At 45.2% G+C, this 16024-nt stretch overlaps 2 protein-coding genes across 11 annotated transcripts; one reads left to right on the top strand and one right to left on the bottom strand.

Annotated features, from left to right (window-relative positions):
- Positions 1-2: 2 nt before the first annotated feature.
- On the top strand, positions 3-3675 carry Nit1 (nitrilase 1). 7 transcript variants are annotated; one of them, XM_027950813.3, is made up of 7 exons: positions 3-73; positions 934-1029; positions 1397-1651; positions 1763-1866; positions 2025-2158; positions 2317-2442; positions 3209-3675. In XM_027950813.3, exons 3-7 carry the CDS (start codon positions 1407-1409, stop codon positions 3473-3475), a joined length of 876 nt encoding a protein of 291 aa, XP_027806614.1. In that variant the 5' UTR covers positions 3-73; positions 934-1029; positions 1397-1406; the 3' UTR covers positions 3476-3675. The 7 variants fall into 7 exon arrangements, with proteins under 7 accessions (XP_027806614.1, XP_027806613.1, XP_027806610.1 ...); XM_027950812.3 differs by having other exon boundaries at positions 31-154; XM_027950809.3 differs by having other exon boundaries at positions 39-107.
- Positions 3676-4060: 385 nt separating this feature from the next.
- On the bottom strand, positions 4061-15922 carry Dedd (death effector domain containing). 4 transcript variants are annotated; one of them, XM_027950816.2, is made up of 6 exons: positions 15707-15922; positions 13916-13948; positions 6780-7168; positions 6488-6595; positions 6055-6201; positions 4061-5260 (listed from the first exon to the last, which is right to left on the bottom strand). In XM_027950816.2, exons 3-6 carry the CDS (start codon positions 7102-7104, stop codon positions 4884-4886), a joined length of 957 nt encoding a protein of 318 aa, XP_027806617.1. In that variant the 5' UTR covers positions 7105-7168; positions 13916-13948; positions 15707-15922; the 3' UTR covers positions 4061-4883. The 4 variants fall into 4 exon arrangements, with proteins under 4 accessions (XP_027806617.1, XP_027806618.1, XP_027806619.1 ...); XM_027950817.2 differs by lacking the exon at positions 15707-15922 and adding an exon at positions 15547-15599; XM_027950818.2 differs by lacking the exon at positions 13916-13948.
- Positions 15923-16024: the final 102 nt, after the last annotated feature.

Raw genomic sequence — 16024 nt, 5'->3', positions numbered from 1 at the left:
CGCCTTGCGTCACGTCCGGTCTAGGAGTTACCGCCCACTCCTCCGGCGCTGCTGGCTACAGGACGTTCTTCGGGTCCGCTCTTGCGTGGTTTTGGCTCTACGTTCATGTAGGACTTACTCCCAGTGCCGACCGCTGCAGTGAATTCCACCTGCGGTGCTTTAACTTGTGCAACCGAGATTTCTGCCCCGAGGAGAGGCTGGGAAGGACGCGCTAAGTGGAGGGTGGGGGTGCGAGTCGGGGGATCTGATCCTCTGCCCCTTGCCTACCTCCGGGTGGGCAGCGGGGCGCGGGGGTTGGGGGAGGACTAAGGAGGGTGAACTTCCCTTCAGAGGTTCCGGGTGAATGTGCTTTGAGATAGTAAAGCTGTGCATAGTCGAGAACAGAGGTTTGGGATACAAAAGTTTCCCTTGGAGGGGGGCGGTAACCGGGGATTGAACTCAGGGTCACTCGACCTTAGAGCCACATCCCCATCCCTATTTTGTATTTTATTTAGAGACAGGGTCTTACCGAGTTCCTTAGCGCCATGCTTTTTTTTTTTTTTTTTTTTTGGCTGAGGCTGGCTTTGAACTCGCGATCCTCCTGCCTCAGCCTCCCCAGCCTCTGGGGATTACAGGCTTGCGCCCGGCTCTGAGATGACTTTTGATCTGCGGAAACGTTTGGCAGAGGAAAAGGGCTTCAGTTTAACGTGAGGTCACTGGAAGTTGAGTTATTCAAGCGCCATCAAAGAACCCTACTCGATCTTCCCACTTTATGAACTCTTTCCATAGCCCGTAATTACTTACAGTAAAAAGTGTTTCTGAAGACATGGGTGATTTTTTTACTGGCAGGGCCCTGATTCACCTTAACAGTATGAAGGGTAGACGCCAGAGAATCCTAGAAATGTATTGCATGAATAAGGGTTGGTGTCCTGATTTTTCACCTTCCTCTCTCAGGCTGGGCTTCATCACCATACGTCATCACCAGCTCCTGTCCCTTCTGCGTCCCGGACTTTGGATATCTCGACTCTCAGGACTTTGTGCCCAGCCCAGGTAACATGTTTTATTATATCCGTACTGCCCGGCACAAAGTAGATGCTCACATTCAGTTTGTTAACTGAATGGTGGGGAGCAGAGGTATCAAGACATCCAAAGCACATTCAACTGGGGAGCTCCCTTATCCCTGGGTTAGTATGCCCTATAAGAGCAGAATCAAAACGAAGTCAGGCCTGTTAGGGTGATGCACATCTGTAACAGCAGTGGCTTGGGAGGCTGAGGATGTGGCTGAGTGGTTAAGTGACCCTTGGTTCAATCCTTGGTACCAAAAAAAGAAAAAAGGCCTTCCTGCCTCCCCACATAAGTCATTAAACTTGAGTTTCCCCCCTGCTAGGAAATCTAATCCTGTCTGTGCCATTCACAGACCCAGGCCCATGGCCAACTCCTCTTCTTCCTGGGAATTGCCCCTGGTGGCAGTGTGCCAGGTAACATCTACACCAGACAAGCAACAGAACTTCAAAACATGTGCTGAGCTGGTTCGAGAAGCTGCCAGACTGGGTGCTTGTTTGGCTTTCCTGCCTGAGGCATTTGATTACATTGCTCGAGACCCTGCAGAGTCCCTACGCCTGTCTGAGCCTTTGAGTGGGAACCTTCTGGGAGAATACACCCAGCTTGCCAGGTATGGGGAAAGGGGGAGGGAGAGGTAGAATCTTCCATAGACAGTGTTCTTGGATTGCCAGATGTGAGAGTAGGGCCTTGAGAAGAGTTGTCAAGTCTCCCCTCCCCCCAGGGAATGTGGAATCTGGCTGTCCTTGGGTGGTTTCCATGAGCGTGGCCAAGACTGGGAGCAGACTCAGAAAATCTACAATTGTCATGTGCTTCTGAACAGCAAGGGTGAGATCTCATAAACCTTTAGCCTGCCTCTTCCCAGGCTCTTCTATCTAAACCCAGATTCTTCAGATTTGTTTGGTACTATCTCCTCCTTGAGAGGAGCAGCTAACTTGGGCTTCTAGAACACCAGCACTGAGAATTTCTTCTCCCTCTTACTCTAGGATCAATAGTGGCCACCTATAGGAAGACACATCTGTGTGATATAGAGATTCCAGGGCAGGAGCCTATGCGGGAAAGCAATTCTACCCTGCCTGGGCCCAGTCTTGAGTCACCTGTCAGCACACCAGCAGGCAAGGTAAGAGTCATGAGATGGAAGTGGAAGGAGAAAAAAGGGAATAGGAATATATTGAAGTAGTAATGGCATATAGAAACCCCTGAGGAGTGGGGTAATGGAGGTACTACACACTATGACAAAAAGGACAAGGAGGCTAAGTATTCTCTTTTTCATTTCAGATTGGTCTAGCTGTCTGCTATGACATGCGGTTCCCAGAACTCTCTCTGGCATTGGCTCAAGCTGGAGCAGAAATACTCACCTACCCTTCAGCTTTTGGATCTGTTACAGGCCCTGCCCACTGGGAGGTAAGAGGACACCTCTTCAAAACTTTAGGGTTTTTTTTTTTTTGTTTTTAGTACCAGGGATTGAACCCACAGGTGCTTAACCCCTCTGCCACATCCCCAGTCCTTTTTATTTTTTAAGACAGTATCTTACTAAGTTGCTGAGACTGGCTTCAAACCTGCAATGATCTGCCTCAGTCTCCTGAGTTGCTGGGGTTATAGGCATGCACTATTGTCTTGCTAAGTTGACTAGAGCCTTACTAATTTGCTGAGTTTTGAACTTGGGATACTCCTGCTTCAGCCTCCCAAATCCCTGGGATTACAGGTTTGCATCACCACACCTGGCAAGGGCCTTCTTTTAACCTCATTCTCCTTTAGCCTAACTAGTTGAAAGATTTTTCTTCCCATTCCCACTTAGTGGGAAAATTCATTTTTTAGATAGTTCCCTTTCACATTATCATACAGTTAATTTGGTATTGGTAAATCATTGCTAATTAATTATCAGAATGGTTACAATGTGCACAGCCAGTAACACTTGCCTGTAATCCTAACTACTTGGGAGGCTAAGGCAGGAGGATTGCGAGTCTGAGGCCAGTCTCTGCAACTTACAAAACAGGATCCCATCTCAAAATTTTAAAAGGCTGGAGATGTACTCAGTGGTAAAGAATCTGGGGTTCAGTCCCCAGTACCAAAATACAATGGTTTTAATGAGTAGATCAGCCTGTAACATTCATTTCCTATCACTTCCCTAGTAGTTGCTACATGTACTTAACACATATCTCATCCTCAGGTATTGCTTCGGGCCCGTGCCATTGAAACTCAGTGCTATGTTGTAGCAGCTGCACAGTGTGGACGCCATCATGAGAAAAGAGCAAGTTATGGCCACAGCATGGTGGTAGACCCCTGGGGAACAGTGGTGGCCCGTTGCTCTGAAGGGCCAGGACTCTGCCTTGCCCGAATTGACCTCAACTTTCTGCAAAAGTTGCGCCAGCATCTGCCTGTGTTCCAGCATCGTAGGCCTGACCTCTATGGCAATTTGGGTCACCCACAGTCTTAAGTTTTGACTTTCATGAATTCAGACAGGCAGATACACACACACACACACACACACACACACACACACACACCACCACATTGTGAGGTGATGCTACTGTGATTTGTAAGGAGGATCCAAGCACGGCTTCCTTCACTTGGAGAACCTTGATTCTCAATAGAACACAGAATCAAATTCTTGGTAAAGAAGAAACTTTCACCTGAGCTGAGATTTCATTTTCAGAAAAATGGGATTTTATATAGTCACTGTTTATTTCATGAAAACTGAAATTATGCTGAGGACTGAGCAGCACTGGCATTGAAAAAATAATAATAATCATAAAGTCTGGGTCTGGACATCTCCTTTAGGAGCTGGAAGGAGAGGTGGTATTGTACCTACTGGATTAGGCTTGAGTTCTGGACCTCCTGGCTCATTCAGCTTGCCTCCCTACCTAAAAAAGTGCAACACTCAGTGCATATCCCAGCCCCATTCTCCCAAGCATGGGAGTGGGAGTAAGGGTAGAGGAGGGGGGGGAGGAAAAAGGAGGAATTCACTTTATCCTAAGGTGCCCTTTGCCCAAGCCAGAAAAAAACCAAAGGGGAAAAGGGCTGCAGGGTATGTTATTTATTTTCACTTTAACATGGAAGGAAAGTATCACACTCCCCCTTCCCCTTTCCAGGGGGAGTGTATATTAATCAGCAGCCTCTTCTCTATCCACCTTGTATTTGAGTGTGTTCACACACATCACAATTGAGAGGGGTGATCAGGCTGACCCAGTCCTCTTATCTGTTACTCCCTTGAAGAGGATTTGACAAAGGGGGAAAAAGGAAGGACCACACCAGGCAGCAGTTTCAAGCCATGGAATGGAGAAAAGGAGGCAGAGAGGAGCAGCACCAGAGGCCAGGAGAGAGTGGAAAGGGCCACAGTTTCTTCTTTTTTAAAAAAAATTCTATAATTTGGAAGAGGGTGGTGATTAAGTTCCAAAATACACTTCAGAGTCCCACCTTCCACATAGCTCCCTTATTCGCAGCCCTTTGGTTTTTCAGACAAAATTTAAGAGCCCTCATAAAGCCAGAAGTATTGATAACCCCTCAGTGCACCCAAAATCAGTGTTCACTTCAGTCCCTTACAAAGACTGTTCTATAGGCTTCGCTTCTCCCTATACATTTGTCTTACGGCTCAGTGGTAAGGTGGCTGTAGAGACACACATTAGGGGGTAAGTGAAAACAGGAAACAAAGGGGAAGCCCAGGCACATGGGTGCAGGGAGGGATGGGGAACACCACTTCCATTTTCCTTTGTCTTAAAAAAAAAAAAAAAAAAAAGGCAGGGGTGTGATTGGTTGGAAGGGTAGAGAACAAACCCCAGAACAGTATGTAAGCTCCAGAGGTGGGTGGTGGGAACAGTCCCCAAAGAAGTAAGAAGGGGAAAAGGTCAGGGTAATGCTTGCAGCATCAAGTTCCTCAGGAGTTTCTGTCGTCCCAGCTCATAGTCCTCCTCGTCCACATTCACCAGCAGCTTGATGGCTTCATGGCCCACAGCTTGCTTGAGGGAGTCTGTGATGAAGACACCTTTAAGTGCCTCTAGTAATGAGCCATTGATGTAGTCGCGCCAGAATGCATCGAGGTAGGTGAGCTCAGAGAACTTGATGTCACAGATGATGGAGCCCAGGTCCCGGGATTTGAGGATGGTGTTGGCCTGGTTAAAGCGTTCAAACTGGCGCTCAAGTGGGTCCTGCTTGTTAGAGAAGACATTGCCCTGCAGAGCAGTCTCATGCTGGCAGTATTCAGCCCGAACCCGCAGTCTGATGTCTGTGGTAAAGAAAATACAGAGCAGAAGAGGTTACAAGTGAGTTGGAAGTTTACAACTTAAGTTTGAAAAGCTGAATGGGGTAAAGCAGGGAACGTCACCTGATAGCTTCTCTATTTTCCCCAAGACAATTTCTTTTCTATGCATCTCTGAAATTCTTGTGTGATTTTACAGGTTCCCTTAAATGGGATATGCCCAGGTCACCATCATCTCCCATCACTCACAAACAGCACCATGCTTATGAGATACTTTTCTAATTAGGATAAAGGTTCATTTTAATTATCTTGATTGGTTCATCCTACAATAAGGGTGTCATATCAGCATCTCTTTGATCTACTGTTAAATAAAAAGTTAAAATGTACACTGCTGGGCTGGGGATATAGCTCAGTTGGTAAAGTGCTTGCCATACACAAGGCCCTGGGTTCAATCCTCAGCACCAAAAAAATATATATATATATATATAATATATATATTATAAAATCTCACAAAAATAGAGTTCTTCCACAGACTAAATCACTCAGTCTCACTTTGTGCCAACAATCAAAGTGAACCTTGCAGCTGGCATGGTGGCACACACCTGTAATCCCTGTGACTGAGGACTGCAAATTCGAATGCCATCCTGGGCAACTCAGCGAGACCCTATCTCAAAAAAATAAAAGAGCGGGGCATGTAGTGCACTGGTAGAATACCCCTGGGTTCAATCCCTAGTACCAGGGGAAGAAAATGTAAGCCTTGCATTAATAACACTATTTTCCCTCAAGTCTACTCTACCTCTGGAACCCTTAAACTTCCTCACCACATGTCTGCTTTTCCTTGGGATCAGGTGTCACTGACTTCCGGCGTTTTCGCTGACTCCCAAGTGTGGCTCTCCCTCGGGCTGGCCGCTTGCTACACATCTGAGGACCCGAAGTCGGGCAGCACACCACAGGATAGTGGGGAGGCACTGACAAGAATGTAAAAGAGAACAAAAAATAAGTTAAAGGCAGAAATTGACTCTTGGAATGCAGAAGGAATCATGTAGACTTATCAGCATCAATAATGTGACCTGAAAGGAGGATATATGAAAGCAACACAAGACCAAGGTGAAACATTAACAGCTCACCTGAATTTTCATAGGACTAGATGTGGAGGGACAGCATCCTTTCATTTAAGCTGGCAAAGCCAGGAATGTGAAGGGATCAGTGTCCTCTTGCTTGATTATGGAATCAGGAGGAGTAATATCTTCTCACCTGTTTTAGGGGGCTGGGGAGGCCTCGGTTCTGGATCACTGAGGGCTCTGGGGGTCACATATCGAATTGATGTCTCCTCCAGATACTTGTCTACAAGATCAGGGCACACTGTAGGGAAAGAAGAAAACATTCAGGAAAAAGTACACCCTTCCTTCTCCCAATGGGCCTCAAAACTGATTCTCCTAGGAACTCCCCAGGGTCAAAGCCTCCCTCTTTGACTCTTATGCTGTTCACTCCTGGTTTTCTACAACTCTTCCCGATTCCACTGCCCTCACCGCCAATAAACCCTTACCAGCCCGTCTCTTCTTGAGGGTGACATAGGGAAGCAGGTCATGGCGAGTGATGATGCGCAGCAGCTGCAGCACCTGGCGGAAGTTACTCTCATCGCAGCGTCCCTGGCGCTCCAGTGCCAATAAGAAATCACGTCCATTTCGAATGAGTCCACGTTCATGGTCATCAATGACATCAACAAAGAGGAAGGAAAGCACGCGCACATCTCTGTGTGTCAGGTGGGTGCCCACGATGTCAAACATGCGGTGTAGACTATATAGCCCATGCTCCTGCTCACCGTGTTCTTCTGGCCACACCTGGCTTGCCCGCCTCTTTAGGCCCGCCATGATGGGGGCTCAGGAACACAGTGCTTTCCAGAATCCCTGTTCAACAGCTGCTATTCCCAGTATACTGTAAGGATAAAGCAAGAACCTGTGAGCCATTCAATGGGAGGAACTAGTGTTTTCATTCCTATATTCCCAGTGCCTAACATGATTTCTGGCGCAGTATACTGCTTAATACATGTTTATTAACTATTTTTAAAGTGTTTATTAAAAATAAACAGTAGGTGGGTATGGTGGTGCACGCCTGTGATCCCAGCTATTCAAGAGACTGAGGCAGGAAGATCACAAATTCCAGGCCATTCTGTGCAACTTGTCAAAACTCTGCCTCAAAAGAAAAAAGTCTGGTGATGAAGTTCAGGGGCAGAGCACTCCTGGGTTCAATCCCAGTCCAAAAATAAAGAATAAATAAACCCTAGAGCTCTCCATACTCAACAGATGATGCTGAGTCCAGATCTTTTTTTATATAATTTTTAAACATTTATTTTTTAGTTATAGGTGAACACAATATCTTTATTTTTAAATAGTGCTGAGGATCGAACCCAGTGCCTCACATATGCACAGGAGAGCACTCTACCTCTAAGCCACCACCCCAGCCCGAGTCCAGATCTTACTGGAGAAATAGTCTCTTACCCTGAGAGTGTCTATGCAATTTTAATACTACATATTCAGCAAAAGTTACTATTACATATTACCCTGAATGTATCTCTTGCCCCAAAACTCTGCTTTTCCCTCTCCTCAAACAGTTCACTTCTTGAACACAGGCAAAATCTATAAGTAGAGAATTAATTCTTAATTCTAATACAGAAACTGCATCAGATGAATAGGTAAACTGAAAATGTTTAGTATTAACTAGTTTAAATTATGACCATATTGTTTCATTAACAAGCTGTGGAGCTGGGTGGCAAGTCACTTATCAGAAAGTCTCAGTGCCTTCATCCTTAAAACAAGGATGAAAAAAAAAAAAAAAACCTCCTCAGAGTTGTTACCAATCCAATGAGAAAATAAATGTAAAATCACTCTGTAAACTTTATGTTCCCATAATCTTCACATCATTTGAATATACCCTTCTTTTTTGCTACCAACAATTTAACGCAGGGGTGCTTTACCACTGAGCCACATCCCCAGTTTTTTTTTGTTTTGTTTTGTTTTTTTGCTTTTTGCAGGTGCCGCAGTCCAGCTGCAGCAAAATAACCGGGGGGTGACGAGCAACTTGTGTAGATTGATACAGCAGGAGTGGGAGCCGTTTATTGTAGGACAGGAGGGGTATATATACATTCCATACAGCTTATCTTAATTAACATAAACTAGATACAGCAGTCAACCAATAAGGAATCTCCACACTTAATGGCTCGCTGGCGTTACTTCATAAACCATTCCCTCTGGCAAAATGCCAGGCGCCATCCTGACTTGTTTACAGACCCTAACATGCAGGGGGACAGGGTCTCAATAAATTGCTTAGGGACTCACTAAGTTGCTGAGACTGGCCTCAAACTTGTGATCCTCCTGCCTCAGCCTCCTGAGTTGCTGGGATTACAGGTATGTGCCACCACACCCAGCCTGGATATACCAACTTTTAACTTCTCATGGATGTCATTTACAAACCACATCCACTGACCAAACACAGCCCTATGTTCATTACATAATCTGGCATTTGATTCACAAAGTTCATCAGTCATCCTGGTTGATGTCAATGACCCAGTCATTAACCAATCTTCCAGTCTAACAACTTTCACCTGCACTCTAGTCACTTCATACTTACTGCACTGCCAGAAGGTATCACCCAATACTATTCCACCCCTCTGACCACAAGCTCCAATCACCTAATCAGTTTCAATTTTAGATTCCTACTGAGACTACTTCCAATTTTTTTTTTTCTTTTGGTCCCAGGGATTGAACTTAGGGGCACTTAATCACTGAAGCACATCCCCAGTCCTTTTTATTTATTTTGAGAAGGGTCTTGCTAAGTTGCTGAGGCTGGCCTTGAATTTATGATCCTCCTGCCTCAGCCTCCCAAGTCACTGGGATTACAAGCATGCACCACTTCATCCAGCTACTTCTAAATATTTCTTAAATCTCCTCTACCTTGTCATTTCTACCACCACTGCCATATTTTAGATTCCTATGGTCTCTCGCCTGGATCACTGCCTCTTTTTTTTTTTTTTTTTTTTGGTGGTGCTAGGGATCAAACCCAGGGCATTGTATATGTGAGGCAAGCACTCTACCAACTGAGCTATATCGCCATCACACCACACCCCAGCCTGATTACTGCCTCTTTTAAAAAGTTCTCCCTACCACTAATCTTTTTTCTTTCTTTCTTTTTTCAATGGTGGGGATCAAACACAGAGCCTTGTGCACGTTAGGCAAGTGCTCTACCACTCCGCCACACTTCTAGACCCCCAGACATCAAACTTAACCCACCTAAATTCATCTAATTGAGTTAGCTATCTAAAATGCACAACTGACTACATCATTTTCCTACTTAAGACTCATCTACAGCCTTCTCCTTACCTATAGGAAACCTCCAAATTCCTTTTACAGTATACCAAGCCACCCAAGATCAGGCTGACTTTTCTAACTTCATTTCCCACCACATTCCATTCCTCCTAGCCCACATCCTGGGGATCAAACCCAGGGCCTCCAGCATGCTAGACAAGTGAGCCACACTCCCAGCATTTTTTTTTTTTTCCCAAGGCTGGCCTTGAACTTGTGATCCTCCTGCCTCAGTCTCCTGGGTAGCTGAGATTACAGGCATACACCACCACAAAAACCCCCTTTTTAAATTTTTTATTTTGAGGCAGGGTCTCACTAAATTGCTGAGGTTGGTCTCAAACTCATGAGCCTCCTGCCTCAGCCTCCCAAGTCACTGAGATTACAGGTGTGCACCACTGCATCCAGATCCACTTTTTATTCTTTATCAGTTTTATTTTCCAACATTATACATTTATGTGTTTATAGTTCACATACAGTATGTAATTCATTTCTCTACACCTTTCTTCGGGTTATTCCCTTTGCCTAAATGCCCCTCACCCTTTATTCCACATAACCACTCTTTTTCAGATGGCTAACTCCTACTCCTACTGTAAAAGTCAGCTCAGATGCTACTTTCAAAATGCAATCTCTACACCCCCAAGCTGGGTTAAGTAGTCCTCTACTGTGCTCTTTTGGAACACTATGCATATTTCTTTTATATTTATTATCTCTTTAGATCCTGAGCAATTCATGGAGAGGGACTAAGTAAAATTCACCTTTATTTCTCTAGTGCCTGGCAAAGGACAAAGTGTGGCATTTGTTGGAGCAATCTGTTGTTGAACTGAATAGAATCTAATCTCTAAGAGATCACCACAAGCAATAACATTAAGAAACAAACTCACAAAAGTCCAAGAGTGAGAGAACCCCATTAAAAATAGACATGCATAACTCAGTTACCATGCAGACAGAACTGGCAGGCGGAGCTGCCTCTAGGCCAGAGAACTACCCACATCACACCACACCCTCTTCTCACCAATAAAATAGGCTGTTCTGTCCATTGTATACACCAAGAAACTGAGGCTAAACTAGAAAAGAGAATGAGGGCCTGAGAGTATAATTCAGCAGCAGGGTACCTGCTCAGTATGAGGGGCTAGTCATGGTGGTACATATCTGTAGTCCAAGCAATTTAGGAAACTAAAGCAGGAGTATCACAAGTTCAAAATCAGCCTTGTAATTTGCCAAGACCATGTCTCAAAGTAAAAAATAAAAAGGGCTGGGGATGTAACTCAATAGTTAAGCGGCCCTGGGTTTGATCCCCAAAACTGAAAAAGAAAGAATAAAATGATAAGCTACTTCATAAGAACCAAGCCAATGAGGACTCAAAAAGTAGAAGAGCTAGTAGGAAGGACCTGGTCCCTCTCCTTCAATAAATCAAAGATGGAAGCACAGAGAGCTTTATCCCCTTAAGAAAAAGGGAGGCCCCTCCTGGAATCAACCCCAGACCATGGGTTCTGGTATGTGGAAAGATATATAACCCATACATAGTTTGGAAAGCCCAGATTTTCCACCCAAAACATGGAAAAATAACTATTCAACAACAGACTGATTTTCCTCGTTTCTTCCTCTTGTTTCACCTGCTGCTGTCACTGGGTACTAATGGAAGTGCTGTAGAAAAATAACTTCTTACTCATAGCAGGCATCAGGAGAAAACTGAGCCTCCTAAGAGCCCGTGCAACTTCTGCAAGTTCCCTATCCCACCTGTTCCTTTGGGCCAGCTGTTGATTATGAGGATCGAAGAGAAAGCAGATGGGCAGGTTTCACATTCAACCAATCAGAAAAATAGGTTGCTCCAGTGTTCCCTAATTCAAAGTATCCTTAAACCCCAGGAAATGAAGAAATAGTGTCCCCACATATTTTGCCACTAGAAAACAGAGCAAAATATGACTGTGGTCCTAACCACACATCAACAGATGCAACTCTACAATAGACCTTAATTCGCTGAGTTAAATCTACATCTGAGGGGGGTGTGGATAGCCACCTTTAAGTGCTAGATCCTAGGCTGAATCAGTCAAGGTACCAGGAATCATCAGAACTTCTAGGTCAGTGGTTCTCAACCTGGGGCAAATTTGTACCCCCTGGGGGACATTTGGTAATGTCTGGAGACAATTCTAATTGTCATGTGTAGGGAACCAGCATGTAATCAGGCCAGGGATGCTGCTAAATATCCCATAATGCACAAGACAGTCCCCCACAACAAAGAATTATCTGGCTCAAAATGTCCATATCCATCTTCCAGGTGGAACATGATGAATGGTCAAAAGAATGCACATGACTTTCCACACTAGACCTAGAGAAGGAAGCTGTTAAGTCCCTCCAACCCAAACCTATCAAACAATATTCCAGAATAAAAGAAAGGCCAGTCAAGCATAGGCTCATTTAACTCTAGGGTTTAACTAACACAAAGGAGTTCCATCCCACCCCAGCCCTGGCTCCTCTTTACTGCTGTTGTCATTCAGGTGAACTGCAGGGTAATGCTCTACTCCCTACTGCCCCATCCCAGAGGTCTACTCTGATCTAGTTCAATCTGGAGTTCTATGAGAATAAAAGAAATACCAGCTGGGCACGGTGGCACACACCTGTAATCCCAAGGCAGGAAGATTCTAACTTCCATACCAGCCTTAGCAACACAGTGAGACCCTATCTCAAAATAAAAAATCAAATTTGGCTAGGGATATAACTCAGTGATAAAGTGTCCCTGGATTCAATTCCCAATACCAAAGCGAGAAAAGATGGGGGTGGGGGGTGGGAGGTTGGAATATCCTCTTCAAGACAGACACAAAGGATCCTGCTCTTCAGTCTCAGGGTCATTTTCAAGTCCTAAAACTAGACTCATAGTAAACCCTTCTGGTTAAGTTGCTGATCAGACTTATACTGCTTATTCAATGAAGCAAAACTTAGCAGAAGTGAAAGTTTCCCAAGGCCATGTCCTTGGGAGAAATGTCAGGAGGCTGGCATACAGGCTAGTAGACATCCCTCCCCACCTAATTATCATCTGGGATTTTGAGTTAACTCACTCAGCAACTCAGAAGGGGGCTATAGGAATCTATCCAGCTTCAGGATTAAAAGAATGTGACCAACTTCCTCTTAAACCAAAATATACTCAGCTTTCTGTGGCAGTAAAGCAAGGGAGCTCAGCTTAAAATATACAGATCCTAGATGAACGGTATCAGAATAGTGAGGAGAATGGTCCCCTCCAGAGAACCATAAAGAACTTCAGTGTTGGTATCTGAAACACTGCCAGATGGATCCCACTGGCTGGGATACTAATATATGAGTCCCCCCACTACAGCTTCCCAAGAATAATTCTTTTTTTTTAGCCATATATATTATTTACCAAGAATAATTCTTTATTCTGATAAATTGTTATACTTCCCAGAGTTCTAGTGTGTACGTTTTTCTTTAGGAAGGTCCAAGTCAGTCAAGGGTCAACTGAGAGTCTATATGTATCTACAGGATTCCCCTCCTGATGGGTCATATTCTGTTGGGTTTCCATGTCCAAGCAATCCAGTCTCATCCCGTCTAGGGATAATATCTGTACCTTTTGAGGTACTCCGACTTTCTCAAGAAAGACATTACTGTTTTACTTCTTCTACATGTTCTTCCTGAGAGGAAGAACATGTAGAAGAAGTAAAACAGTAATGTCTTAAAAATGAAAATAGCAGTCTAGTTTCTTCTCAACAGAGATGATAGATGTAATTTCACAGATATCTGACTTTCAAAAGCCCTTAGGGGAAAGTCATGTAGAAGAACTAAAGAGTGAATGATATCTTGAAGCTTGGAGTGAAATCCACATGGAAAATCTTAAAGAAAGCAAAGAGTACATAGCTTTCTTGCTGGTGGGATTAGGAAAATGTAACCAAATATCTGGAAGTCAGATTACATAGTATGTTTTCAAAAGAAGATTCCAGGAACTCTGAACAGCTAGGAGAGAGAGTAAGTTTACCAAGCAAGGAAGGTGCCTCAGGAACGCTCAAAGGGCAAAACAGTAGACAAAGTACTAGACCACAGCTTTCCATATGTTAAAAAATTATTTTCCCAGAGCTGACCAAAAAGACTAGATAATAAACCAAAACTGGGGGCTTGTCCCAAGACACCTAATTTCCCCTTTCTTTTTATCTCCTAAACTCCAGTTAGCTGAAGAGATAGTGACTGGAACAGATTTTAATGTACTGTTGGGTGAGTGAAAACTCATTTTCCCTGGCATCTTCCCCACAACTGGGATCAACCCCAATACAATTCTATGGCATTTCCATTGTTTGAGAACAATAAAAAGTTCTAGACTTACCTCTGCAAGAAACTTAATTTCCGAAGTCTCTTCCTAGCACAAGTTTCAAAGCCAGCAGAAAAACAAAAACAAATAAGGGGGGGAGTCAAATTTCAAGCTTTATTTTGAAATCTTGAAGACCAATAGAGTTAGTCAATCTCAGTCTCAAAAACTCACAGAGAAGCCTAAAGCTATTTCAAACAAATTGATCCACTCCTAGATAAAGAAGAGAAGAGAACTAACCCATAACAAAATCCCCAGGGCTCCCTCTCTCCTAGTCAATTCACAAAACAAACACCAACTTCAAGAATTCCTAGTCCCAATGGCTCATGGCAAATACAAATTCAGCAACTTCTGGGAAAACCCATTATTACGCTCTGATAACCTCCTCAATACCTTATTCCACCTATTTTGTTACCATATTAATGTTGACTTTCATCTTTAGAGAATTGTGAGGAGAAAGTGGTTATAGCCCCCCCCCCAAAAAAAAGGCACTTTCTTCCCATCACTTAACAGTCCAGAACTATCCTCCAAATTCTATTTTCCCCATTGCACACAAATACAAAATATCCACTGAGGCAGCATCCACTCACACATATACTTTTAAGCAGAGATCTTGTTTGTTTTGAAGTATGCCTACTGACTCCCTCCCTTCTAGCACTTAAACACCAAAAAAAAAAAAAGGGTCTGGAAACTAAAGGGCTCCTTTAATTGGCCTTTCTAGATGCCAGCCGTCTTTTCTGTCTTCCTCCTCAGACTTTCAGAGCCTTCACCTTAGCATGCAGGGCTCCAATACAGCCATATCTATTTCCCCATTCTTGTATTGCTAATTGTTAAAAACTAGAAAAGTCCTTCACTCCTCCACACTCACTAGCAGTTTCCCCATTTTTCCTTCTTTTTGTAACTAGGAAAAACAAGGGAGCAATAAGGTAGGAACACTTTAGGAAAGTAAACCCAGTTGAACCCTCATTCAATCCCAGTTCTCAAAACCCACATGACCATTCCCTTTTGCCCTTCCCACCCCATTAAAAGCTAAGGGCCTGGCAATTGGAATTGGCTGCAACTGATGCTGCTTAACATGCACTCTTCCTATCCACAGGGGAAAGGGAAACCCCGAACCTCTATCACCCGAGCAGCTCCCCTGTCCTATCTCTCATCCCAATCCCTTTCTTCCCAAACTTTCCTCCTACTCTCTCACTTTTTTCTTTACCTCGGCACACCGACACTCTGTCCATTCCTTAAACCTTCGTTTTCTCCTTTTTTCACCCAAATTCACCCCTAGGCCCTTCCCCCTCTCACTTCCAATTTAACACTTTTAAAACCTCCCTCCACAAAGCCTCAAAAGTCCAATTCTCACCTCCCACCTCCTCTCAACAACCCTCACAAAAGTCCAGTCCTCCCTCCAACCACATGCCACAAGCCCCCTTCCCCTTAAAACCCTCAGCCTCTCCCTCCAGCTCCTATACCCCTTTCTATCAGGCCAGATCGCGGCTCCACTCCCCACCTCGGCCTCTCTAATACCCCTGGCCTTGCCCAGTCCGGGCCCTTGTTTACGCCCCGCCCCATGTTCCCACTCCTGCGCCTCGACCCCTGCCCTCTCCCACAGTTGCCATCTCCCCTGCACGCCCCCCTCGGCTGCTCCCCTCCCCCACCTGGTAGCGTCCCGTCACCTCCCTCTCTGGAGGTTCTCAAGCTGGACGTCGCCACCGCCTCCCCCTCCACTTTCCTTCCCCAAACCCTTAGCGGCCCCGCCCGGCCCCGCCCCGTCCCGCTCGACTCCCCCTCCCCACTCCGGCCGCCCCTCCGCCTCACTCTCGGCTCAGGTTCGGCGCCGCCATGTTGGATCCATCCGCGCCGCTCTCCCGGGCCTGTCTCACGGCGCCGCATCCGGGCTTCAGCCACCGCCGCCGCCGCCGCGGGCGTGGGGGAGGGGAGAGACGGGCGGGGGTGGTTGCATCCTGAACAGCGCCTCCCGGAACCTGGCCGGTTAGTGGCGGCTTCGAGACCATAGTGAGGCATGAGCCAGAGCAGCCATACTAGTTGAGGGCAGCCTGGCAGAGGCATTAAGCGGGAAGTAGATAGCTTCACGTTCGGAGGAGAGAATAGACGCTGGCAGCCATCTTACTTTGG

Source organism: Marmota flaviventris, chromosome 10 (genome assembly GCF_047511675.1).
Source record: "Marmota flaviventris isolate mMarFla1 chromosome 10, mMarFla1.hap1, whole genome shotgun sequence".
Lineage (NCBI taxonomy): Eukaryota > Metazoa > Chordata > Mammalia > Rodentia > Sciuridae > Marmota > Marmota flaviventris.
Note: the sequence above shows the minus strand (reverse complement) of the source record. Positions and strands in the feature narration are given on the sequence as shown.

Coding starts and splice junctions, on each gene's coding strand:
- Dedd (XM_027950816.2), bottom strand. CDS start 7,104: ATGGCGGGCCTAAAGAGGCGGGCAAGCCAGGTGTGGCCAGAAGAACAC. Junction 6,202..6,487: donor TCCCCAGCCCCCTAAAACAG/GTGAGAAGATAT, acceptor CATTCTTGTCAG/TGCCTCCCCACTATCCTGTG. Junction 5,261..6,054: donor CAAGGAAAAGCAGACATGTG/GTGAGGAAGTTT, acceptor TCTTTACCACAG/ACATCAGACTGCGGGTTCGG.
- Nit1 (XM_027950809.3), top strand. Junction 1,030..1,396: donor GGACTTTGTGCCCAGCCCAG/GTAACATGTTTT, acceptor TGCCATTCACAG/ACCCAGGCCCATGGCCAACT. Junction 1,867..2,024: donor TGTGCTTCTGAACAGCAAGG/GTGAGATCTCAT, acceptor CTCTTACTCTAG/GATCAATAGTGGCCACCTAT.